This window comes from Arachis hypogaea, chromosome 13 (genome assembly GCF_003086295.3).
Source record: "Arachis hypogaea cultivar Tifrunner chromosome 13, arahy.Tifrunner.gnm2.J5K5, whole genome shotgun sequence".
Lineage (NCBI taxonomy): Eukaryota > Viridiplantae > Streptophyta > Magnoliopsida > Fabales > Fabaceae > Arachis > Arachis hypogaea.
The window spans coordinates 3,331,502-3,357,911 of NC_092048.1; the positions used below are offsets into that span (position 1 = coordinate 3,331,502).

General features: G+C 28.9%; 2 protein-coding genes and 1 pseudogene across 3 annotated transcripts; all 3 read left to right on the top strand.

The window, feature by feature from the left end:
• Positions 1-790: 790 nt before the first annotated feature.
• Positions 791-5,992, top strand: LOC112736492 (uncharacterized; annotated as a pseudogene).
• Positions 5,993-8,922: 2,930 nt separating this feature from the next.
• LOC112736493 (uncharacterized) lies at positions 8,923-13,123 on the top strand. 2 transcript variants are annotated; one of them, XR_011870159.1, is made up of 15 exons: positions 8,923-9,186; positions 9,530-9,647; positions 9,804-9,915; positions 10,034-10,183; positions 10,300-10,404; positions 10,676-10,759; positions 10,850-10,965; positions 11,245-11,346; positions 11,429-11,542; positions 11,628-11,684; positions 11,774-11,840; positions 11,934-11,995; positions 12,087-12,161; positions 12,307-12,342; positions 12,487-12,586. XR_011870159.1 is itself a non-coding variant. In XM_029291879.2 (15 exons), the coding sequence occupies exons 2-15, from the start codon at positions 9,637-9,639 to the stop codon at positions 12,586-12,588; spliced, it is 1,185 nt and encodes a 394-aa protein (XP_029147712.2). In that variant the 5' UTR covers positions 8,928-9,186; positions 9,530-9,636; the 3' UTR covers positions 12,589-13,123. The 2 variants fall into 2 exon arrangements, 1 of the variants encoding a protein (XP_029147712.2); XM_029291879.2 differs by having other exon boundaries at positions 8,928-9,186; positions 11,934-11,987; positions 12,487-13,123.
• A 1,137-nt stretch (positions 13,124-14,260) lies between these two features.
• Positions 14,261-19,063, top strand: LOC112736494 (UDP-xylose transporter 1). The gene is made up of 8 exons (XM_025785976.3): positions 14,261-14,512; positions 15,122-15,250; positions 15,582-15,766; positions 16,211-16,278; positions 16,399-16,531; positions 17,005-17,166; positions 17,887-18,163; positions 18,475-19,063. The coding sequence occupies exons 2-8, from the start codon at positions 15,127-15,129 to the stop codon at positions 18,564-18,566; spliced, it is 1,041 nt and encodes a 346-aa protein (XP_025641761.1). The 5' UTR covers positions 14,261-14,512; positions 15,122-15,126; the 3' UTR covers positions 18,567-19,063.
• Positions 19,064-26,410: the final 7,347 nt, after the last annotated feature.

Sequence of the window (26,410 nt, forward strand, 5' to 3'; positions counted from 1 at the left end):
TCATTTTAAGCAAGGTGATGATATTATTAATCTTGTTAGAAGTTGAACTTTAACTTTGACCATTTGCCCTTAAATCATGTTTTTTTTTTATGTATTTGTTTTATGAATTATTAGGTTTCTCTAGAATAATCTAAACATCAAAATGCTTATATATGATTATGTAAATTTTTTTTAGAAAATGACAAATAGGTCCCAAACCTTTTGTCCTGCAGACATTTTTGTCCCTGACCGTTGAAAAATATTTTTAAGTCCTTAACCTTCACAAAACTTGGACAGATCAGTCCCTCCGTCCAAATGCCTCTGTCAGGGACTGATCCGTCCAAATTTTATGAAAGTCAAAAACTTAAAAATATTTTTCAATGGTCAGAGAAAAAAATGTCTGCGGAGCAAAATGCCAATGACCTATTTGTCTTTTTTTTTAAGAGAGGTGTGTAGCAAAAAGTATGTTTTTCACATATTTTTAGTATAATTTTTTATTTTTTTTACACGAATATTTAATTAATTATCGTTAAGTAAATTTTACGCAAACATCACATCGTGTACATAAATTTAATTAGATAATTTATACTATTAGTACATCAAAATTAAAGTGATATATAAAATATATTTATCTCGATAATGCATTAAAATTGAAGTCACAAATATATATTTTTATTAAAAAAAAAAGTAATATAGGTAGAGGAATTTGATTTCTTTTTGAAGAAGAAAAAAGAATGTAGGATGATGAATTAATTACCATACCATGGAGGTATGTAGTGCCAAAAACGCAGGGGTGAGCCTTTTCCACGGCACCAAAAATGGCTTTACAATAATGGTGTCTTAAGGAAGAAAAATAATACAAAGTAGTGTATATGTATATGTGTAATGAATGAAGGCAACACTTTAATTAGTTTTGCTACACTTATAAATTTCTTAAGCACCATGCATACACTATATAGATACACCTATCCCATGTGACCATTGCTGCAATTTTCATCACCTTTTTCCTTAACTTCTCCCCACTCTAATATATAATAAAACTCACACAAACCTTATTCTTCTATCTCCATCACCAAATCTTCCTCATCACAACATTTTCTCTAGACTCAACTATAGAAAATAGTATCTAAGAGTATGTTTTTTTAGTTTTATTCTTATAAACAGAGAATAGAAACTGAATTAGTCTTTAACTTTGGTTTTATTTTCTGTGTAGGTGTGATATTGAATCTAGGAGTTCGATTTTCGACATGGGTTTCGGGCGAAATTCGACAGAAGGGATGGTGATCCAAGACTATGTAGGATCAAAGAACAACAAAGTGATGAAATCCCAAAGGAGTGGTGCACCAGCAAAGTTGGTGACAGCACTAACATGTCTCCAATTCTTCTTTGCAGTTTATGCAACATTCTTATTATATTACATGGGACCTTCCATTGATCTAAGAACATCAAAGCCAGATTTCACATGGGCCACAAGAATTGCAAACCAATGGAAGCAATACATGATCACACCCCATGTTGTTGGACACTACCAAGAAGCTGCTTCTTCTCTCATAAGAGAAGATAATAGTAATAATCATAATATGAACATTCTTGTTCCTCCTCATCAACAAGAACAACCTTTGAACCAATCACAAGTTTGTGAGTATGAGAAGATTGATTTCATGCAGAAGAAGTCCAATGATGTTCAAATGATGAAGCTGAAGAGGGAGCTGTATGATGAGGTTTTGGAGTTTCAAAGCAGAAGCATTGGAACTGAGACATTACCTCAGTTAATGGCAATGAAATCCAAGTGGGACATAAAGGGAAGTAGTAACCGGAAACCAAAGATCACAGTTTTGTTGAACCATTTCAAGAGAAAGACACTTTGTGCACAGATTGATTCATTGCTACAACAAACTCTCCCTTTTCACCATGCTTGGGTGCTATCATTTGGTAGCCCAAATGAAGTTTCCTTGAAGAGAATTGTTGAAAGCTACAATGATTCAAGGATCAGCTTCATAAGCTCAAGCTATGATTTCAAGTACTATGGAAGGTTCCAAATGGCACTACAAACAGAATCTGATCTTGTATACATTGTTGATGATGACATGATTCCAGGGAAGAAAATGCTTGAGATTCTAGCACATGTTGCTGGGACTGAGAAGTACAAGAACTCAGTGTTGGGAAGTATTGGGAGGATTTTGCCATTTAGGCAGAAAGATTTTACATTTCCAAGTTATAGAAAGTTTAGGTCTAAAGAAGCAGGGTTGTATTTGCCTGATCCTGCTTATGATATCACTGTTGATAAGATTCTGCAGGTTGATTTTCTTTCTAGCTCTTGGTTTCTCTCTGCTCAACTTGTTAAGACCCTCTTCATTGAGACTCCTTTTACTTTCTCCACTGGTGAAGATCTGCATTTGAGGTTGGTAACCCTTTCATTTCCCTGCAAAATTCTGTGAATAATTTAATTCTATTTTATTGGTACAATGAGAATATAGGTGAAAAAATTAGAACAAGTTGAACAAATAAGTCAAAGTCAAACAAGCATCAAGTTGACTGTGCTAAACAATATCTGGTAGTGTTCAATTAGTTGTTGTTGCCATTAGGTTCAAAAACACTACATACTACAAGTTGTAGTACACAATACAATATGTTAGTCAAATTCAAGATAGACTTTTTGTTAGTTATCTACCAAACTAATACTAGTGTCTTATTACAATTTGACCCTCACAATTACAACATTTTTGCCTTCAAAAAAATTGTCCATTGAATCTGAGACTTCTTCTTAATCTCTTGACTTGATTAAGAATGTGTGCTTCTGTTGCAATATTATCCACTAGGAAACAGAATACTAGAAATATTCATATCAAAATTGACCTTCTTATTTTGTTTGTTAGAATATAATTAGGATCAATTATGATTAATTAGCATTATTTAGCATATCTGAATATTTATTATAAGATATTACGTCTTTATTATTTCGATTTTCTTAGCACCTATAAATACTCTATATTGTATTATTAGTTATTACAGACAACTGGAATACCTTCAATAATATACAAATCATTTCTCCAGTTTAGTCTCTTATTTCTAACATTGTTATTGAATTGCAGCTATCAGCTTCAAAAGTACCAGAATGCAGGGTCATTTGTTGTCCCAGTTGACCCTAATGACAAGGAAACATGGGGTGACAGTGAACATAGGCTAGCCTATGTATCAGAAACCACAGTGATATTCAAGGACATAGTTCAAGTTAGAGATGATCAATGGTGGAAAGCACTTTCCACAGGCTATGTTACACAATGGGCAGCAATGTACCCTCAAAACATTGACGCCCTCTTCTACGCTCACACACTTGACCATGTTAAAGCACTTCAACCACTTCTTGACAAGTTCAGGTGCAGAATACACCTTAAAATACAAAATTTATTTTAAAAATAAGTATATATTTATACATAAAAATATAGTAACTAATTTTGACGACTGATTTTAACGTGTATCTTTCTTTGAATAGGTCTACAGTGGGTAAAAAGGCCTACATTGTGGTCTCGGGTGGGAAATTTTGCCCGTGCGAGGATGCTGCAAGGGCATTGAAGTGGCCATTGTTGGTGTGCAAGGAGAGGAGGTTCAAGATCTTTGACTTGGGAATAGAGGCCATTTCCGGGGTCTCGGATTCAGAGGTGCCGGTGATACAGGCAGTGTATTCTAGCATGAAAGGTTTGATCAAGATTCATAATCCTAGTGTTGTGATCACAGTGGATGACATTGATCCTCATGTGAGGAAGGCTCTCAAGATGGCATCAGAGAGCACTTCTAATGCTACTACTTTAGTGTTGTTGCCCAGAGCTTCTGTCACAAAAGTGCTTTGGATGTCTGATCTCCGTTCAACTGCATTGCCAAGTAAGAATTATGTTAATGTTCGGTAGATGATAATTTAGTCAAATCTGTTAGATAGCGTTTGTGGAGAGACAGAGACGGAAAGATTGCTAGATGATAATTTAGTCAAATCTGTTAGATAGTTGGTGGAGAGACAGAGATGGAAAGACTCACTAGCGTTTGTTTTGAGGTATTGGGACAGAGATTGAGAGACTAAGACACAGTATCACGTTTGTTGGCTCAGAGACTGGTACTAAAATTTCAGTATTTCAGTACCTCCAAAAAGTAGGGACACAGGAGACTGAAATTTTTAGAGACGGAGACTAAAATTTTAATAACATTTTATACTTAAAATACTCTCATTTCAATTAATTAATTCCAATTTTATCCTTTGTACAAATTAAATTAGAGTTTTATTCTTATTTCAATTTATGTCTCTCACTTTGCACCAAACAGAATATTGAAATTTATTTCAGTCTCTGTCTCTTAGTCTCTGTCTCTCTTTCAGTCTCTGTCTCTCTACCAAACGCTAAGGGATTGAAATAAATCTCAGTATTCTGTTTGGTGCAAAATGGGAGACAGGAATTGAAACAAGAATGAAACTCTAATTTAATTTGCACAAAGGGTAAAATTGAAATTAATTAATTGAAATGAAAATATTTTAGGTATAAAATGTTATTAAAGTTTCAGTATTCATCTCTAAAATTTTCAGTCTCCTGTGTCCCTACTTTTTGGCTGAAATACTGAAATTTTAGAGATAGAGACAGAAATTTTAGTACCAATCTCTGAACTAACAAACACGATACTAAATTTTAGTCTCTCAGTCTCTGTCTCAATACCTCAAAACAAACGTTACCTTGACTATCCACTTGAGTTTGTGGTCTTATCTTTGAGTTTCTTTGCTTTTAACATAATTTTATGTTGCAGATTGGAACAAGATGAGACTTTCTATCAACATCATCACCCAAAATAGAGTAACTTCACTAACAAGGCTCCTCAAATCTCTAAGCAATGCATACTATCTTGGTGATGAAATTCCCATAACCTTCAACATGGATAGCAAGGTAGATGAGGCAACAATAAAGCTAGTGGGCTCATTTGAGTGGCCTCATGGGCCCAAAACTCTAAGAAGGAGGATCATCCAAGGTGGGCTCATTAGGGCAGTTAGTGAGAGTTGGTACCCATCCAATGATGATGACTTTGGGCTTTTACTTGAAGATGACATTGAAGTTTCCCCATACTACTACCTTTGGATCAAATATGCATTATTAGCATACCACTATGATCCACAAGTTTCTCTCCCTGAATTGTCCTCAATTTCACTCTACACACCAAGGCTTGTTGAGGTTGTTAAAGAAAGGCCCAAATGGAATGCCACTGAATTCTTCAAAAACATTCATCCAAACACACCTTACCTACACCAATTACCTTGTTCTTGGGGGCAGTGTTCTTCCCTAAACATTGGAGAGAATTCTATGTTTACATGAACATGAGGTTCACTGAGGATGCTAAAACAAACCCGGTTCAAATCCCAAGGTCAAGAACAAATGGGTGGCAAGCATCATGGAAAAAATTCCTAATTGACATGATGTACCTTAGAGGGTATGTTAGTCTTTACCCTAATTTCCCTAACCAAGCTAGCTTCTCAACCAATCACATGGAGCCAGGTGCACACATTAGTGCTAAGGACAATGTTGTCAAACATAACAAACAAGACTTTGAGGTTCCATTAATGAGTCAAGATTTTAGAGAATTGCTACCTAGTTTGAAGATGCCACCAGCTTCAAGATTACCATCATTGAACCTATTCAATCAACCTGTTTCTTTAAAGGGTCTTAAAGCTGCTGGTGCTAAGTTGGGTCAAGATGTTCTAAGGTGTAACAATGTTTCTGAGGTTGTAGCTGTGGATCAAGATACTGGTCTACCACAACGCTGCTCCAAATTCTGACGGAACACAACAATATAATCTCTCTTCATTGTTCTCATTGGTTTAATTTTTATTTATTTTTTTGCATTGTTTTTGTTATATTTTAAATTAAGTGGGAAATTTGGTCAGCGATTTTGCTGTGTCACAAGGTGATCGTTCCCATAGTGAAACAATTGTAATTAAATTATTGGTTATACATTTTAATTATTAGTACTAAGATTATTCTCTCCCTGCATATCATCAATAATCCACGTCAAATTTAATAATATAGTTCATGTAACACGAACATCTTTTTGGTTTAGACAATTTTATCCACTAATTACGTAATTATCATGTACTTTGCTAGTTGATATCAAAGTTGTTGGGTTAAGTAGAATAATAATGAGACAAGTTTGTCAGTATAAGGTAATAAGATAACTAAGACTATTATAAAGAAGAATGAAGCCAAAGGGCAAGTGACACAGTTTACCATTAAATATGGATAAATTTATTTCCTATAATATAGTATTAAATTTTAAATTACTTCGTAGTCATCATGCAATCACACTAAGAGTAATCTATTCTTAATATATAAAAGTAAATAGATAAATTTATTCATATTATTTTGAAGACATCTTTTTTCTTTCTACTAATGTCATATTAGTATTATCGTTTACTTAACAAAATTTTAGAATTGACCACTCAATTTTTGCCAAATTAACTATTATTTCTAAATCAGCAAATATATATATATATATGAGGAGTGCTAGGGGACCAACAATTTTTGTATTTTGTAACCATTAATTGGCCATCAATAGTCTTTTTAATGGTGTGAGATTATATTCAATGGTGAGAGATCACTTACTTTTCTTTTAATGGTTAAGTGCTGGCCACAAAACACAAAAATTACTGGCCTCCTAGACTTTTCCATATATATATATATATATATATATATATATATATATATATATATATATATATATATATATATATATATATATATATATATACACACACACAAAATATACAAGTAATAAAAATATATACAAATTAAGGTGCAAAATTACCAATGACAATAATTAAAAATTAATAATGTCTAACCAAATTTGTAACATACAAAGACATTGAATCCTATCCCTATATTAATTATTTTTACGGTTATAAACAATACAATAAATTTATAATCTAATAATTAATTTATTAATTTTTATAAATAACTCATTAAATATAATAAACATCCATGTTACAAATGTCATAATAATATTATTAATCATAATAAATTTTACGTTACAAATATTCAAATTCCATATTATTTGAACTAGTTATATATATAAGTCTCTTATCACTATTCCTTCAAATAACATCAAATTTAGCACAAAAAATTTATTTCCAAACTACACATCATTCTTTGGACAATATCACCAAACAAACTATCAAAGTTCGCGAGATTAGTCTCTGAAAAATATTAACATCCACAAATGAAGAGAAGCCTCTTTACTTAGAAATGATTATATTAGATGAAAAGGTACAAAACAAACATATTTATTGTATTTTTAAATTAAATTTACAAAAAAATTACTTTAATTATTTTTGCTTTTTATACTTTTTATATTATTTTATAATACTTTATATATAATTGTATTTTAATATCGTTGAAATTATACTTTTTTTCAATATGCTATTCATTGTTCTTTTTCTAATAGCTTAAAAAATAAATGTAATCATTTTTTAACTAATTATTAATTATGATTTACTAACACCGCAGGAAATACCTCTTCATGTAATTGTGAAAAAAAATATGATGAACAAATTGAAACATTTGTTATAAGAAAAAAAAGTCTATGCTATAAAAAAAATTTGAAAATAGAAGATGTAAATAATTTGTATAGACCAATTAAAGGTACAATGAAGGCAAATTTTTTACTCACAATTGTTGTGAAAGAAATTAAAGATCTAGTTTTAAACATTCTCCAACACTATTTTGAATTTGCATAACTTGAGATATTGTCTGACAGAGTGGGTCAAAGAAAAATATTAACAGGTAATTTCACTTTATACTATTTCAATTATTCAAAAAAAAATTTCTACACATTTTTTGTTCTTTTTATTGTAGATGTCATTGAAAAACTATATGCACATCAAGAGATTAAGAAGAAAGAAAACCATACAAATTCAAGACACATCTTTGAAAGAAGAATATACATGCAAAGATGGAACAAACAACACAATAGAAAATGCATATAATTCAACAATTCATAAAGAACATGCCTTCACAAGCACCTATCCAGAAAGAAGAAAACAATAACTCTAACAACAACAACCAATAAAGAAAAAGGAGGACGAACGCCACATAAGAAGACTAAGTCCATCAACTAAAATAAATACAAAAATCAAACCACCAAATAAAAATGTTATTTTGTATAATTTCAACATCCAAATTGTTTATACTACAAATTATTCTAAATAAAACATCGTTTAAATTTAACTTTAATTTACACATATTTAATTTAATTTTACAAAATATAACAATTTTTAATATTTATTATATACTATCGTTAATTTATTGCCCGTGATGCGCGAATTTTATTCTAGTTACTATAAAGTTAGCCAATGTATAAAGGTAAAAACTTATTTGTAGTAGTTTTTATTTTTGATAAGAAATTAATAGTTAAAAATATTTGATTTGATATATTTAATTAAATTATTATTCAATAACTTTTAATTATTAAATATTAACTTTATATAAAAATAGCTATATTTAAAATTCTAGTATTTATAAATCAATGAAAATACACGTATAATTTTTTTTATAAAAATTTGAGTTATACTACGTGCACACTAAAATTAGCTACTAAAGTTAGCCACCAGTATAAAATACATGTTAGAATATAAATACATATTAAAAATAAATTAAACTACACATATATTTATACATAAATACATTGGTGACTGATTTTAGTGGTTAATTTTGGTGTGCAAATAGCATTTTTCCAAAAAATTATAATTAAAAATAAACTATGGTATTTTAAGATAAAATTCGAATTATCTTTATTGACTTAAATGGACGGCTGAAATCCCTCAATCAACTTGATTTTGCCATACATGTTTCTAAGTTTCTAACACATATTTTTTTCATTTTTTTTAATTTATTTTTATCTCACTGAAAAATCCAAAGAGTAAAACTGCTAATTGCAAATCGAAGATGGAGGGTAGTTTCGTCATTGTATAAATAAGCTAGCTCAAATTCAGTTAGAGTTTCAGTTTCAGTCTGAGCCAGCAAACAGAGCTACGTTGACAATGGCGTATGAGTCCCTTCGCTCTCTGCATTCGATCCACCAAACCTAAACCCCTACCTCTCTCTCCATTCCTTCTTCTTCTTCTGATCGATCTTTCATGCCTCCATTCACCACGATCTTTTTTCTCCGCCGCTTCTTCTCTAACAACCTGTAAGTTAATCTACCTATCTATTCTCAGTTAATTATGTCACATCAAAGTTCAATGCGAATGAATATTTTTTCGTCGCTAAAATTATATTATAATGTTCTACAATGCAGATCAGGAATATAATGCAATGCAATTTAACGTGTTTCGATTTCAATTTTTAACTGCTTTGTTTAATTTGTGCTAAGCGATAGCTAAGCTATTTTACGTGTTCCATGCGTAGTTTATATTCGCATGATTTGAACTGAGAGATTCAGACGTATATATGGAGATAATAACTTTAATTTATACGTATCATATATTCTTTTTGTGACTTATACGTAGAGGTTACACTTTTGGTTGTTGAAGGATGATATATTTGCTTCAGAGATTGCTCAAGGATTTCAACCTTTCTCGGGTGATAAATCTCTTCATTTGATTGATTGTGTTGGAGACTCTTAGATTCTTCTGGAATAATGTATCGCAGGTATATGATGTATTTTTTTAAACGACTACTCATTTTTTTTTAATGAGTATATATATGATCGTGTATGATTAAATGTTTATATTAAACTTTGTTAATATTAATTTTGTTGCAGTTAACAGAAATGATTGAGTTTTAGTTAGCTAATTATTTTTGCAGCAATAAAAGGTCAAATAATGATGGTAGAGCCAGGTCTATTATCAAGGTAATTATGGCAGCTGCCTTTGGATTTTGTCTTGGAATGTCAATTCCATCCTTGCGTTTGAATAAGGTATTATACTGTAGAGTGTATTATATTTGCCACCTAATTAATTTCTCAATGTTCCAAAAATTAGCCATAATTGAACATTCTTTTTTAATATTTTCTTTTTTTCTTATTAAACTTGTAGGTTAGCATGTCTTCAAGCCGTCGACATTCCTTTGGTGTATCTATAGAAGAAATAGAAAGATATGCTGCTGATGTAGACAATGTTCAAGCTATTACTGACTATTCTGGAACCCAGCGTATTGAAGCCCTTGGGTCAATGAGATTGCCAAACGTAATTAATTATTGTCATGCTTGTGCTTTAGACAGTTGGATATGAATTTGCTGAAATGCTGGTTATCAACATAGTTGAAAATAATCAAGTATAATTCAAAACTGTTAATCTTGCAGTTATATATTCCAACAAATCCTATTGGAGCCCAATCTTTGCCCCCGGGAATTATTGCACCGCAATCTGATTTTCATTTACGCAGATTATGGGGTCAACCTAGTGAGGTATGACATGTAAAAGTTACTTAATGTGGAAGGACTTGAAAATGTGCATGGATTTTAGTTATTAACTTTAATTTCATCAGAATTTGGACTATCAAAAGTTGAAATTGTGCATTTGCATGTGTTGCCATATCGACAATGTTTCTTTCATTCTTCAATATGCTTTCCACATGATATACAAAACAAATGTGTCTGTATGCAACTCTTATGCATGCTTAGTTAGATGTCTTGTTCATGAACCTCACTATGAGTCTATGACCCTTTAATTTTGCAGGATCTGAAGAAAAGGCCAAGGTATTTAGTAACATTCACGGTCGGTTATGATCAGAAAGATAATATTGACGCTGCAGTAAAAAAGGTTACAAGATGAACTCACAATTTTTTTTAATTTATTGTCCCTTCCATGTTATCTTCAGATCAGAGTGCTGACTTTCATATTGTTCTGTAGTTTTCTGATGATTTTGCAATTTTGCTATTTCATTATGATGGACGGACTAGTGAGTGGGATCACTTTGAGTGGTCAAAGAATGTCATCCATGTTAGTGCAAGGAAACAAACAAAATGGTAACTTTCATTTTTCTCCTATCCCTCTTTTAATCCTCACTGGCTTATGGTTGGCAATTTACAGGGTTTTTTTATGCTTTGTTGCAGGCAACAAGCATTATGTTTTCATTTAACTGGAGGAATTCATCTAACTGTTTATCATCTAATAATATTTCTTCTTATGTCAGCAAAAAAAAAAGGAAATAATATTGTATTGATAATGATATTAGGAGTATTGAACTTAATAGTTAATATTCCCCCAGTTGTTACAATCTGGAACTTACGTAGTTAATTATGCAGGTGGTATGCTAAACGGTTTTTGCATCCTGATATTGTTGCATCATATGAATATATTTTTATTTGGGACGAAGATCTTGGACTGGAAAATTTCAATGCAGACGAGTAATTGTCTTGCCTATCTGTTTATTCAGCTCATATTTGTCATTAAATGCAGTGTCTTTTTAACTGAATTCTTGTTTACCAGATACATTGAATTGGTCATAAAACATGGTTTGGAGATATCTCAACCTGGTCTTGAGCCCTATGATGGATTGGTATGGGAGATGACAAAGAGAACTGAAGACACAGAAGTTCACAAGTATTTCTTTGCTGTTGCATTGCTTTTTATTATCATGCTTTCACATGTATTATTAAGACAACTTTATGCATTTATTGGTGAAAAGGTCAACAGAAGAGAAGCCAGGCCGTTGTAGTGATGCACATTTGCCTCCTTGTGCTGGGTATGCTTTCCCTCCTTGATTCAAAGTGTTATTTTAACTTATAACTGATAGCTGTGCCATCTTCCTAGAGTTTCTCTTGTTCTTTTTAGATTTGTGGAAATTATGGCTCCGGTCTTTTCTCGGAAAGCATGGCGTTGCGTCTGGTATATGATTCAGGTATATTATTATTTTCAACATGATTTTTCTTGAATTCCTGATATGTTCAAACATTCTATTGGCTTTGATGGACTTGCCACAAATGTTTTGTAGAATGATTTAGTGCATGGATGGGGATTGGATTTCAATCTCAGAAGATGTGCAGAGGTCAGCAGGTCCTTCTCCATATTTGTTCTATCAGGACATGAAAGCTATCTTAAGTTCCTTGCAAACCTGAAAACTTTAATCTTTGTTTGGTTTTGGCAGCCTGCACATCAGAAAATTGGTGTAGTTGATTCACAATGGATTATTCATCAAGGAATTCCTTCCCTTGGGAACCAGGTTAGTCATGACCAACTTGCAAAATATTTGGAACTTTCCTTTGAAGATACTATACTTACCATAACAGTTCATTATGTGTCATTTTCTATAAAATTTTGAAAATAATAACTCTTCTGAGGTATATGTATATCAATAAAATTTTCAGGGAGAAACTGACGAGGGAAGAGCTCCATATGATGCGGTATGTGTATTTCACATGTAAATGATGTCCCTCATATCATTCTTTGTGTTCAATCATATGCTTTCAATTACTTTAACACAGTGTTCTTCCAAAATTTTCCCCCAACATAGAGTTTATATTATGCTTTGGCATTGTAAATTTCAGGTCAAAACAAGATGCAAAAATGAGTGGGCCGAATTCCAAGTTCGCCTCACAAATGCTGATTTAACATACCTTAAAGGACTAAAACGTAATATGAAGGGTTAAACAACATATATATGCAATGCCCTGTTCCTTCTCCCTGTCATTGAGTATTGATTTATATACTCGGCATATTTTGTTGAGTTCTGGTTCCTTCCTTCCTTCCTTCGGGTGCAAGGTATCTTTACAATGCGCATACAAGTGTAGATATATATGAAAGGAAAGAACATATTCAAGCTTATTTATTACCTCTAACTATAAATATATGCTGCCAGAATTCTGCAGCGATTTTGGAATCTTGCTGGAAAAATAGTTTGCAGGCTTTAATTTTGATAATCTTGATCTGCATGTGCCTTATCTGAAAAAGTAGTGAATAAGTAAGAAGAACTACATTTAGCTGAGGCTGTGATCATATGGATATGTAATTTTTGGAGGCTGTAATGCAAGCATCATGACTTATACATTTTCATTATCATTTTGTCGAGATTCATTACACTTACATAGCATTATAGACGCCAAAGATACCTTTTTTTCTTAGCCAATAATTATATAGCTTTGAATTTGATATTCCTCTCTACAAATGGTTAATGGTATTCTCTTGTAAAATAATTACATCTTTTACTTTACGTCCAAATTTGTGTAATTAACAAAGTTTTTTATTTTTATAATATTTAAATTTTGACATTTTTTTATCCGATTATTTAATTATTAAAACCAATCTCCAATTTAAAATCGAATAATAAATCCGCAAAATCCACTACGTAAATTATAGTATCATACAAAACACGGCATATAAAGGTCCCATGAATGACAAATTTGATCCTGAAATCACTTTAATAAAATTGAAGAATCATATCAGCATAATGTTGATGTAAAAAATTCACCTCACAAAATGTTTCAAAATTTGCATTTGAAAGAAGTACATAGAGTCCAATAAGGAAGAGAGGGGGGGGGGGGAGCCAAAATGGAAGTCTCATTTGGAGAATTATGAATGAGCTTTAAGTTTCTATTGAAATTGGGTTGGAGAGTCTTGTTTAAAAAGGCAGATATATACAACTGGCCTAAAACTAAATGTTGGTTTCCCACACCTTTCATCCTTATGAACCAAGACTTGATTACTATACGATTTTATGAAAGCTACTTATTGGGATTAAAAAAACAAAGGTCTTTGGTATATAAATGATGAATTGGTGAATATAGAAGTTGGTGCATACCTAAATGGACTTTAAAACACCCTCTTGATATGAACTTCCCAGCTGTTTATCTCTTGTATGTATGTTTTACTACTTGTTGCTTTAATTTTAGCGTTAATTAAAAGATATATGTTGAGGAAAACGGGACATTACATATATCACCTTTTTAATTATTTCCTTATAAAAATATATACACAAATTAATTTCTTCTGAAATTTTTTATGATATTACACTTAGTACCATTATATATTTTATTAAATATAATATTAGCCTATTCTATATAAACATGACATTAGTAAACATTTTCTTTAAGTAAATTAGTACAAAAATAGCAAATTAAGAAATCCCAACTGTATAACTTAATCTCTAGAGAGATAAGTAATTGAGTAGTGTGATCTATCCAAAAGAAATATAATAATTAATAACTAACAAGGAAAAAGTAATCCGGACAATGATATTGATGTCCATATTTATCATAAAAGATAAGATTATATTATTGTTATATATGCGTTGTTTCTTTTGTTTCAAAATGACCGTCAACTTTGGTTAATTAAGTTGCAATTGAGTTACCAGACATACACCCCAATCCAGAAAACCAAACCAAAAAACATTGAAACTCAACAAACAATTTTTTTTTTTTATTTATATAAAAGGCAGAGGAAGAAGCTGCCATTATTCCACAACAAGCCAAAGACATTAACATAAAAAAAATTCTGTATCTATCTCTTGCTGCTGAGAACAACTTTGTTGCAAATTATTAATTATATCAATTTATCTACATTCTTCAGATATACAAGGTAAGTGACATGATTGATATCTCATCATATATAACAAGTTTAATTGATTATTAGTTCTATATGATTATGGATAATGTTTATTTAATTTGTACTTTGTGATTATTTTCCGGGCTACATCTTTGCAAGTAGTACTTGAAGGATCATGTAGCTTTTAATTATTTCCTTATGAATACAACTAATCGCAGTAGGTTTTGATTAATTTCTTGTTGATTACAAAAAATGACGAGTTATTTTAACAACCCCACCCCCTTTTTTTTTTTCTTTCTTCTTTTAAATGCGTTGAAGTTTAAGTTGAGGATGTCCTGAGACTTGAAATTGTTTTTTTTTATTATTATTATTATCGTAAAAATAACTTAATATACATATATCAACAATAAATATTTTTTCCCTTTTTCATCAAGGTGTATTATTTCAATTATGTGCCTTTTTTTTCCCCCTTTTCTAGATTTTCCAAATGACACACTTCAAAAGAAGTCTATCTTCTTCTTTTCCTCAAAATTAGACAATTAACTAATATCTTTAATTTGCACCCTGAATTAGTTTAGATTTAGCAAGATATATATTCTTCATAATTTATATATAATATTATCCCTTTGATCATTTTTGCAGCAAATATGGGAGAGATATCATCAAGCTTTCAATTAGGTGTGATTGGTGCACTTTTTCTTTCAGTGGCTTCCTCAGTCTCCATTGTCATTTGCAACAAAGCTTTGATGAGCAGCCTTGGCTTTCCATTTGGTAACTAAATATATATAATTTTATTCTGCATATAATAATATTTAATTTATATGCACGGTCAGTATAAAGTTATTTTACACAAATATTTGATGTGTATTATAAAATAGGAAACATTTTCAGTGCAACGGGAAGTATCGGTGCACCAGTTGTTTTAACCGTTAATTTTAATTAATATATATTATATATATTTTTTATAATTCAGATCAACGGTTAAAATAATTGGAGCACCAATACTCCCGATGCACTTAAAATATTTCCTATAAAATATATGCAATGTTAATAATTTTATTTCTAATATGATTTTTTGACTAATTATTTTTTTTGGGAGCAGCTACAACTCTTACAAGTTGGCATATGATTGTTACATTTGGCACACTTTATGCTGCTAAAAGACTTAAATTCTTTGAGGCCAAACCCATTGACATGAAGACAGTCATACTTTTTGGCATTCTAAATGGTGTCTCCGTTGGATTCCTCAACTTGAGCCTTGGCTTCAATTCCATTGGATTCTACCAGGTTAATTAATTATCTTAATTAAGTAATTAACATATGTTTTATATGTACTTCCTTTTTTTGTCATGGTATCTTTTTTGGACTTGGGTCATGGTGTTTTATATATATTTCTTCATGTAGTAGAATTTTAGGCCCAAGATATTAAGGTAGTTAACTTTTACTTATATATAGGCCCAAAAATTTTTTAGACCCAAACATTTTGCTGACCCAAAGGAGAAAATAATAAACAATAAAGTTGTTAACAAGGTCCAAAAAATGGGCCCATTGTATTCAAGAAAGGAAAAAAATGTGGAATAAAAATTAATTTTGAATCATAATTAAAGTCAATGTGTGGTAAAAATAAAAAATAAAAAATAATAACAATAACTGTTGGATCAAATTAAAAAAAAAAACGATGAGACACTACAATATTATTTACCCTATTTTTCTTTTTTTTTTTTTTTTCAGATGACAAAACTTGCAATTATACCATTCACAGTATTGCTGGAAACCGTTTTTCTCAAAAAGGAGTTCAGGTAACAAATTTGTGTAAAGTGTTTGAAACATAACAGTGAAATTGAACAGAAAGAGAACAATGTCTACTATATATTATATATTATTATGTAACTAAAAATTGTTTTGCTAATTATGTGCAGCCTAAAAATAAAATTCTCTCTCTCCCTTTTACTTTTGGGAGTTGGCATTGCTTCAATCACAGACCTTCAGCTCAATTTTCTTGGAACAATAATTTCAGTTCTAGCTATCATAACAACATGTGTTAGCCAAATTGTATCCTTTTGTTAATTAATAAATATTCACTAATAGATTATTATATTTAGTAGATTTAATTATTCTTTTAGTTTTTATACTTTCATCAAATTTATAATTAGATTTTTATATTTTTGTTTTTTAAATTGGATCTATACACTGCTTTCAATTTTATAATTAAGTCATTTTCATGTCAAAAATATTAAAATTAATAGAATATTTCTTCTAAAAAATATGTGATCAAACATCTAATTAAGTTCTTAATTAAATATACATTCAATTTGAAAAGAAATATTCAATTAATTCTAATAATTTTTACATCAAAAATAATTTAATTACAAAATTAAAAGCATTGTATAAACTAAATTGAAAAGAAAAAAAAAATAAAAACTTAATTAAAAATTTAATAAAATTATTGGAACTAATAGAATAATTAAACCTAATTATTAAATTAGCCTTATTGTTTTTATTTCTTAACTTAGTTTTGAATTCAGCTTACCAGCACCATACAGAAGAAGCTTAATGTGTCTTCCACTCAGCTTCTCTACCAATCTGCTCCATTTCAAGCAGCAATTCTATTTCTAACAGGCCCTCTTGTGGATCAAATGCTTGTCAACAAAAATGTCTTTGCCTTCAATTACACTCCTATGCTCTTGGTAACTAATAATATCAAATACCAACCCTTAATCCCTCTATGTCTTATGCAAAATTCAATTTGAATGTATTATTGTTAATGTTAATTAAAATTTTAGAGAAAAGGACAAATAGGTCCCTGACCTTTTGTCATACAGACATTTTCGTCCCTGACCATTGAAAAATACTTTTAAATTCCTGACCTTCACAAAACTTGGACGGATCAGTCCCTCCGTCCAAATGCCTCCGTCAGGGACTGATCCGTCCAAATGTCTCCGCCAGGGACTGATCCGTCTAAGTTTTGTGAAGGTCAGGGATTTAAAAGTATTTTTCAATTGTCAGGGACGAAAATATCCGCGGGACAAAAAGTCAGGGACCTATTTGTCCTTTTCTCAAAATTTTATTATATACTACTAACACCTAACTAATATTCACACCTATTACTTAAATCATTCTCGATAAGATTCTGAAAATTAGATTGAACCGGTCAATTCAATCCAAAATCAACCATAAATCAATTCAATTCAAACAACAATATTAATTACAAAAATGCATTAAAAAATGATAAACTGATTAAATTGGTTCGGATTTTATTAAGAGAGCTGTTGAAAAAACAAATTTTTTTGAAATTTTTTTTTATATAAAAATATATTATTTTATTATATCCGATTGAATTTCGATTAAACTTATGTTGAATCAAATTTTTGGGGATATTTGACCTAATTAATTTCTTTTTTTTTCAGGTATTCATAGTATTATCTTGTATAATAGCTGTATCAGTAAACTTCAGCACATTTCTAGTGATTGGAAAAACATCACCAGTAACCTATCAAGTTCTAGGGCATCTCAAGACTTGCCTTGTTCTTGGAGTTGGCTACTTAATATTAAAGGACCCTTTCACTTTTAGAAACATCATTGGCATTCTTGTTGCCATTTTTGGTATGGCCTTGTACTCTTATTTCTGCATTCAAGACAATACAAACAAACAATCAATCAATGGATCCTCCATTGCCATCTCAGGTCACACTCTCTTTTCTTTCTTCACTTTCTTTTTTTTTTTTAATTATGATCTCCTTATTGTTTATTATTGTGTTTGGTAAGTGTTTTAAAAGATGAGAAAAAAAATAGAATTAAAAAAATTAATGTTTTCATAATTACCCATCTATATCTGATTTTACAACAAATATATTATCTATATACCTCTTTGTGATATGAAATAGCTAGCTAGATTAAATTCAGTTAATATAATTTTTATTAATGTAAATTCTTTTTTATATATATGTTCATGATGTTTGTAATAATTTGTTTATTTATTACATTATTCTTTACAGGTAAAAGGCAAAGACGATCAGCACTTTTATTAAACGAACAAAAAGAGAATAATGAGCCCCTGAAATCAATAAGCAAAGACTCTGTTGTATAAAAATTAAGAAGAAACATGCTCTTTTAGGTTGTGTTTGGAACGAAGACTGAGATTAAGATTGAAAATTTAAGGTTGAGAGACAGAGACTAAAAGATAAAGATTAAAGCTTATCTTAGTATTATATTTAGTTTAAGATAAATATGGAGATTAAAAAATAAATTTAAAAATTGAAAAGTTAAATTAGAATATTTTAAAAAAAAATATTATTAAAACTTTAATCTTTATCTCTAAAAATTTTAGTCTCCTATATTCCTACTTTTTAGAGGTACTAAAGGAACTAAAATTTTGTGTCTCGAAACTAAAATTTTAATTACAATATATCTAATTACAAAACCCAATATTAAATTTCAGTCCTCAATCTATTAGTGCCTGAAAACAAACCTTGCTTTGTAACTTTAGTGTAGCTCACTGAATTACTCTTATTAATAATGTATATGTTATATATAACACACCCAAAGTAGTATTAAACTATGAATGAAATTGTTATCTTATTTTAATGGAAAGTTTAAAGTTTAGAGTTACTCCAATTATTGTGCTTCTATACTATTCATTATTCTCAATACCTTAGCCACAGATAGATATACAATTTTGCATTTTCAACAAATAAAAAAAAAAGGAGAGGATGGATTTGCACATGCTATTGTTTTATTTAGTTTATATTTCCATGCATTGTTTATGGAGAAATACTTCATATGATTGAGTATTTATCAATTTAGACATGAAAGGTTCCTCTCACAGCAGAATAAGTTATAATTTTTATCCATAAAAATCCAAAATACTTATAAATGACAAAACTATTTCTATATTAATAAAAGATGATCCCTGTATTATAAATGTATCCAAATGAATTTAAATATTAATTTTATTTATAGATAAATTTATTAATATTTTTAATTTTTATATATAAAAACAATAATTTACTCTTAATAGAATGAAAAAATAAACTAAATTGTAGAGTGTTAAATCTCAACTAAACCTAAATTGTCACAACTATTAAGACCATTCAAAATCAATTTTCCATTGTACACCAATTTTCCCATTATTCTCTGTTTTTTAATTTACTTAAAAAAATTATTGAAAAGCTATTTAGTTTGAGATTATAAAACAAACTTTTTTTTACTTTTCACGATGGACTAATGAGCTAACTACTAAACCAACTTAACTTTGTATGCAACCAAAATTGAGATGCAAATTAAACAGCCCCTTATCTTCTGAGGAACTTTGTAGTATAATTTAATATTATTCTCTTAAGGAATAAAATAAATATTGTATTATGCTCAATTAAACTTCAAATTAAAGTACTATTACTACCTTGATCAAATGGCTTGATGATAATTAATATACCACGCTACTATTTGATACTATCCTTCTTCGTATGATTTAATTTGGGTATGGTCAACTTGCCAATTAGAATATGCCAGCTATCATGTCATGAGAATTTATTTTATCCATTATTATGACATTCTTATTCTTTAATTTTTCTCTTAGTTGTGCTCTATTATTATGCAACAATATCATTTGGCAGACATGTAGAATAATGCCCTTTAGCTAAATAAATTAGCTTGATCAATAATCTATTAAGAATCTCTGCCTTTATAAATAGAAAAAAAAAAAATGCATATCAAAAATCAAGGATTTTTGAGTCTTGGTGGGTTATGTATGAGAGAAGAAAATCAAAATTTTGATTATTATCGAAAGATTCGAGACTTCGAAATAAAAGAGGCTCTAAAGCGGATGAAAAATGGTAGGGTAGTAGGACCCGATAATATTCCGATTGAAGTTTAGAAGGGCTTTAGAGAGAAAGACGTCAGTTGGTTAACCAAGTTTTTTAATGAGATTTTAAGGTCTAAGAAGATGCCAGATGAGTGGAGAAAGAACACCTTGATACCTATCTACAAGAATAAAGGGAATATATAAAGTTGCGAAAACTATAGAGGGATCAAGTTCATGAGCCATACCATGAAATTATGGAAAATAGTGATAAAACGGAGGTTGAGACAAGAGACACAAGTAACAGAGAACCAATTTGGTTTTATGCTAGACAGATCCACCACTGAAGCTATATACCTGTTAAAAAGAATTATAGAGAGGTATCATCATAGTAATAAAAAGGATCTACATATGATGTTTATTGATTTGGAAAAAGCGTATGATAAAGTGCCAATGGAGGTCTTATGGAATGTTTTAGAAAATAAGAGAATAAGGATCGCATATATATGATGGGGCTACAACTAGTGTGAAGACTCAGGGTGGTGTGACAGAGGAATTTCCTATCAGTATAGGATTACACCAGGGATCATCCTTAAATCCATACATTTTCACATTAGTCTTGAAAGTACTCACAGAGCATATCCAAAAGCCTGTATCATGGTGCATACTTTTTGCCAATGATATCGTCCTTATGGGAGAGTCAAGAGAAGATCTAAATAAGAAGTTGTAGTTACGGAGAGAAGCTCTAGAAGTGTATGGTCTGCGCATAAGCCGCAGTAAGATGGAATATATGGAATATAAGTTCGGCATGCGAAGGAAAAACCCTAATATAAAGGTGAAGATTGGAGATAACATCATACGAAAAGTTAAGAGTTTTAAGTATCTTGAGTGCATCATACAGGATAATGAAGATATTGAATAGGATGTAAATCATAGGTTCTAAGCAGGTTGGTCTAAATGGCGGAGTGCATTTGGTTTTATATGTGACAAAAAAGTGCATTTGAAACTTAAAGGTAAATTTTATCGCACTGCTATCAGACCGGCTATGCTTTATGGTACAGAGTGTTGGGCGGTCAAAGGGGGCACGAACATAAGCTAAGTGTGGCAAAGATGAAGATATTGAGATGGATGGGTGGTTATACACGATTGGATAAAATAAGGAATGAAGATATAAGAGAGAGAAAGTTGGAGTAGCATCTATTGTGGAAAAGGTGGTAGAATTGCGTCTCAGGTGGTTCGGATATGTGAGAAAAAGACCGACAGAACACCTAGTCAGAAAGGTGGATGAGATGGAAGATGGATAATGGGTGAAAGGCAGAGGAAGACCTTTGAAGACAATCCATGAGGTGGTCAAACGAGATCTACATGTAAACAGTATTTCTATTAATATGATACATAATAGAGCTCAATGACATCGTTTGATTCATGTATCCGATCCCACCTAGTGAGACAAGATTTTGTTGTTGTTGTTATTTGTTTGTATCAAAAATCAAAATAGCAATATATAATTACAAAATCCCATTTTTTCAATAAAATTATAATACACTTTTGCTTATTTCTTCTATTTTAAATTTTAATAGATTTAATTTAAATGTACTAATAATATAAATTATTAATAATTTTTTATACGATTATCTAATCTTATGTGATATCAAAATGAAGGTTCATATTTTATTATAAAAATCAAAATAACAAGAAATATCCAAAAAAAAAAAAAGAAATTCCCATGTATTTGTGATCACACAATGATGTGACTCCTAATGCAAATGAAGTCGTTATCTACATATTCCACTCACTAAATACAAAACTAATCATAATCAGAGTATTAATCACTCTATTATGACTTCATGACTCATTCCACACCTTTTTCTTCTTTTCTTTCTTTGATAGATATAATAATATACTAAATTGTAAAGGACCAAAAAAATAAAAAAGAAAGAAAAGCAGAAGAATACGCGTTGATATGAATTAATTAAAAAATAGTACTACAAATAATAAAGGTAGAAAGTTGAAGGTTGTGATCGATGTCTTGCTTCCGAAGTATTTTATTATTTGGTACATAAAGTCAACATTTTATGCATTATTACTACAAACTTAATTAAGTCCTTAAAATAATTTTTCACGTAGTTATGTATTTGTATTGCTTAGGAAGCAATGGTGGTTGTGACTTGTGAGTATATATACATATACAACATCCAAATGAGTTACACTCCCAAAGCACAAACCAGATAACTTAACTAAATTCTATATTAATAACTTCATTTTTTTTTTCCTAACAATTTTCTTAACAATATTGTTATGATCATTTAAAATGAAATATTCAACAATTTTACGTATACATAAGAAATCAACTACTAAATCAATTATTTATATAAAATATACACATTAAAATAAATAAAATAATACATATATTTATACATAAATATATAATAGTTAATTTAATATACTTATTTTTATATAAATATAATATTTTTTATAAACATTTAAACTTATTTGTTTTTAATATATAAATTATAAAATATTAAAAACTTTAATTCTTAAATTTTTTTAATAAAAGAGTAAAACGACAAATAAATTTATAAAAATTTATGCTTCGGACAAATGAATCGTTAAAGTAAATAAAATACTAATAAAGTTTTTTATTTGTAGATCCACAACCTTCAAATTAACTCTTATGTTAGAGGAAAAGGTTTTAATTTAAACTAATGTGTCTATATTTGTCATTTTAAAAGACTTTATAGATATTTTTTTTGGAAGCCACTCAGATAAACATGCCTAAAACGTCTTTTTTTAAAGATGTTTTTATATTGTGTTTTAATTGGTTTCTGTATAATTTATTCCGTGTTCCTCATCACATATTATTAAATTTCTCAAAAGATTTTCTTTCCAAAAACACTAAAAAATATTTAATTTGGACTAAAACAAAAAAAGTAATAGATTAACTATTAGATTTTTTTAAAAGATTATTTACATAAAAAATATATCACATATATATATATATATATAACAAGCTCAGGCGTTTAAAAATTTTTATAAATAAAAAAAATAATTAATTTATATTCGTACAATATATAAAATAATTACTATATTATTATTATATTATAGATTAAGATTCACTAATTTAATTTTATTTTATTTTTAATATAAGTATTAGACATAAATAAAATTTTTATAATTAAATGTAGTGTAACAAAATATATATAATATTAATTAGTTCTTAAAAATTTTAAAAAAATAGTTTCTCATTTTAGTAAAATAACTATTTATTAAAGTAGACAAATTAATTATTTTCTTCTCATATACGGTTTTTTTAAGACATAAAAGCAATTAATTAGGACATTGGTTAAGATAATTAAAGTCACTATTTCATTAAATTTTTAATTTAAAGAAAAATCCTAGTTAATTTTGGTATAGAAATTTCGAATTTAAAAACATTGATAAAAATTATGTTGAATTTTTATTTATTTGATTTTCATTTAAATTAAGCACTACATAAGTTAAAGTTCTGTTTTGAAGTTATATTCGAGCTTTAATCTGATTTTTAAAGTTTCAATTTACTTAGTTTGATTTTTTAACTTAGGTATCCGTGACTCATATTAGGGTTTTAAGTGTTTAGTTAAAAATAAAAAATAAGGTAAAAAAATTTCAATTGTCACATCAAATAGTCGCTAGAATGTATAATGTAGCAGTCGTTAGTCCATTTCAGCATGTCGTTAACGATTTTGTGAGACAGTGACAAAAATGAGATTAGGAACCAATGTGAGTCATAACTATTAAGTTGGGAGACATAATTGTTAGAACTGATTAGGAACCAATTGGGAGACATAATTTGTTGTTGCTTGATTAGGAACCAATTGTGAGTCATAACTATTAAATTGAGTAAATCGAAATTTTTGAAATTAGATTGAAATATAATTGTTAGAACTAAACCAGTGATCGAACCGATCAAGCTACTGGTTCACTGGTTTATTGGTTCAACTGATAAATCACTGGTTGAACCGATAAAACTAGTCTCACGTAAATATAAAATATAAAATAGTTAAAAACTTAAAATTAAAATTTGAAATACATACCTTCACTAACATTTTATGAAGAATCAAGTCTCAACTTCTAAAAATAACTAATATAAAAAAAATCATAAAATTTTAATACTACAATAGTATCTTATTTTGACATAATAAAAAAATAATTAATTCACAAAGCCTATCATCTAACTATAATATCAGTAGATTTTAACACTAACATCAAAACAAATAACCTTAATCACAATACTAGCAATAAAATAGATCAAGTAAATTAATAAATTTTTAGTGAAATTTATATTTATATTAATAATGGTATATAATTAAAATATAATTAATTTTAAAAATAGAAAAAACAAAAATTAAATTAAATTAGATATTTATGTATACTATATAATTAGTATTTGTCAAATATAGTACTTAGAAGTGCAATAGCTAAGTGGCAAGTAGAGGTTACTTTTGCTCCAAGGTTCTTGGTTCGAGATCTTGTGGAGACATTTTAAAATTTTTTTCAAGCAGACCAGTTTGGTTAGACCGGTTTGCACCGGTTCTTACCAGTTCACACCGATTTTATTCTTTAAACGGTCCAAAGAGTAAACTGAACTGGACTATAATCCAGTTCTAGTCCGGTTCATTAGTTTTCTGGTCGAACCAACCTATCCAGTTCGATTTTTACAACTATGGATATAATAATGGTAATTAAGTTGACCATTCAGTTGTTTTAATGGTAATTAAAATCTAATAATAGTTTATAATAAAAGAAACATTCTTTTGCAATAATGAACCTATAGTAATAGTTAGGGGTGTTCATAGATTAGATCATATCCATATAAATCCACCGTATTTATCCGTATCTGATCTGTAATTTGAGAATATGATCTGATCTGTAAGATGATCGGATTGGATCGAATCGGATCCACACTCTAATCAGATAGAAGTAAATATGTTTAAAAAAGTAAACAAAAAAAATTATTGACTTTTTTTTATAAAAATAAATTTTTTTATATTTTTTATTTTATGGATATATTTGATATCTGATCCAAGCATAAAAAGTGCGAATATCGAATTTGATCTAATGAGTTTAGTGCGGATTGGATCGAAATTTTAGCCATATCCCATCTGTAAACACCCCTAGCAATAATAACTAAAAAATTATAATGATTATATTTTTAACTAAGAGGAAGTGCAAAAAAAAAAAAAGTACTAAATACAAGAACATTTAATCAAATATTAAAAAAAAATTTTACTTTAAAACATACCGTTGGACTTTTTTTGCTCATAATAATAATAATAATAATAATAATAATAATAATAATAATAATAATAATAATAATAATAATAATAATAATAATAATATGATAATTGCTTTGTATATCACACAAATATAAACGTTTTTTTTTTCTATGATCTTAAGAAAGGTTTTGTAAGTCTCTAACTTTGTTGTCGATTTTTGTAGTGTTAGCTCTCATATTATCAATTTGATTCATATATAATTCAGATGATAAATTATTTGGTGACGTGCTTTCTTTTTTACTGTGATATACTTGTTTATTATTATTATTATTATTATTATTATTATTATTATTATTATTATTATTATTATTATGTACATTAAAAAATAACAGGCCAAATTATTGCCATAACATAATAGAAGTATGGAAGTTTATCATTCTTCTCTAATGGAGGAAACAAAATTCTTTTCAATAATTTATTTAACGTTTAGTAGAATAAAAATAAATTTTATTAGAATAAATTTTAGTACGAGTTTAATATGTTTATTCATCATAAAATATTTATAGAATTACTCGTAGATAAATTTTGGAAAAAAGAAAAAAAAAACCATGATTTTTAATTTTATTTTTAAATAAACTTTATTTTTAATTTTAAAATAAATTTTATTTTTATTTTTTAATAATATTAATTTTTTACCGTATATAATTATTCAATTATTTTTTAATCATATATAAATAAATTACTCTTAATAAGACTTTTTTGTGTTATTCAATTATCTTTTTTTAAAAAATAATTAATTATTAAAATAATTAAATTTTTCACAACAAAAATAATAAAAAATTATGAATGAAAAAAATTAACCATCCTGATACTTTTTTG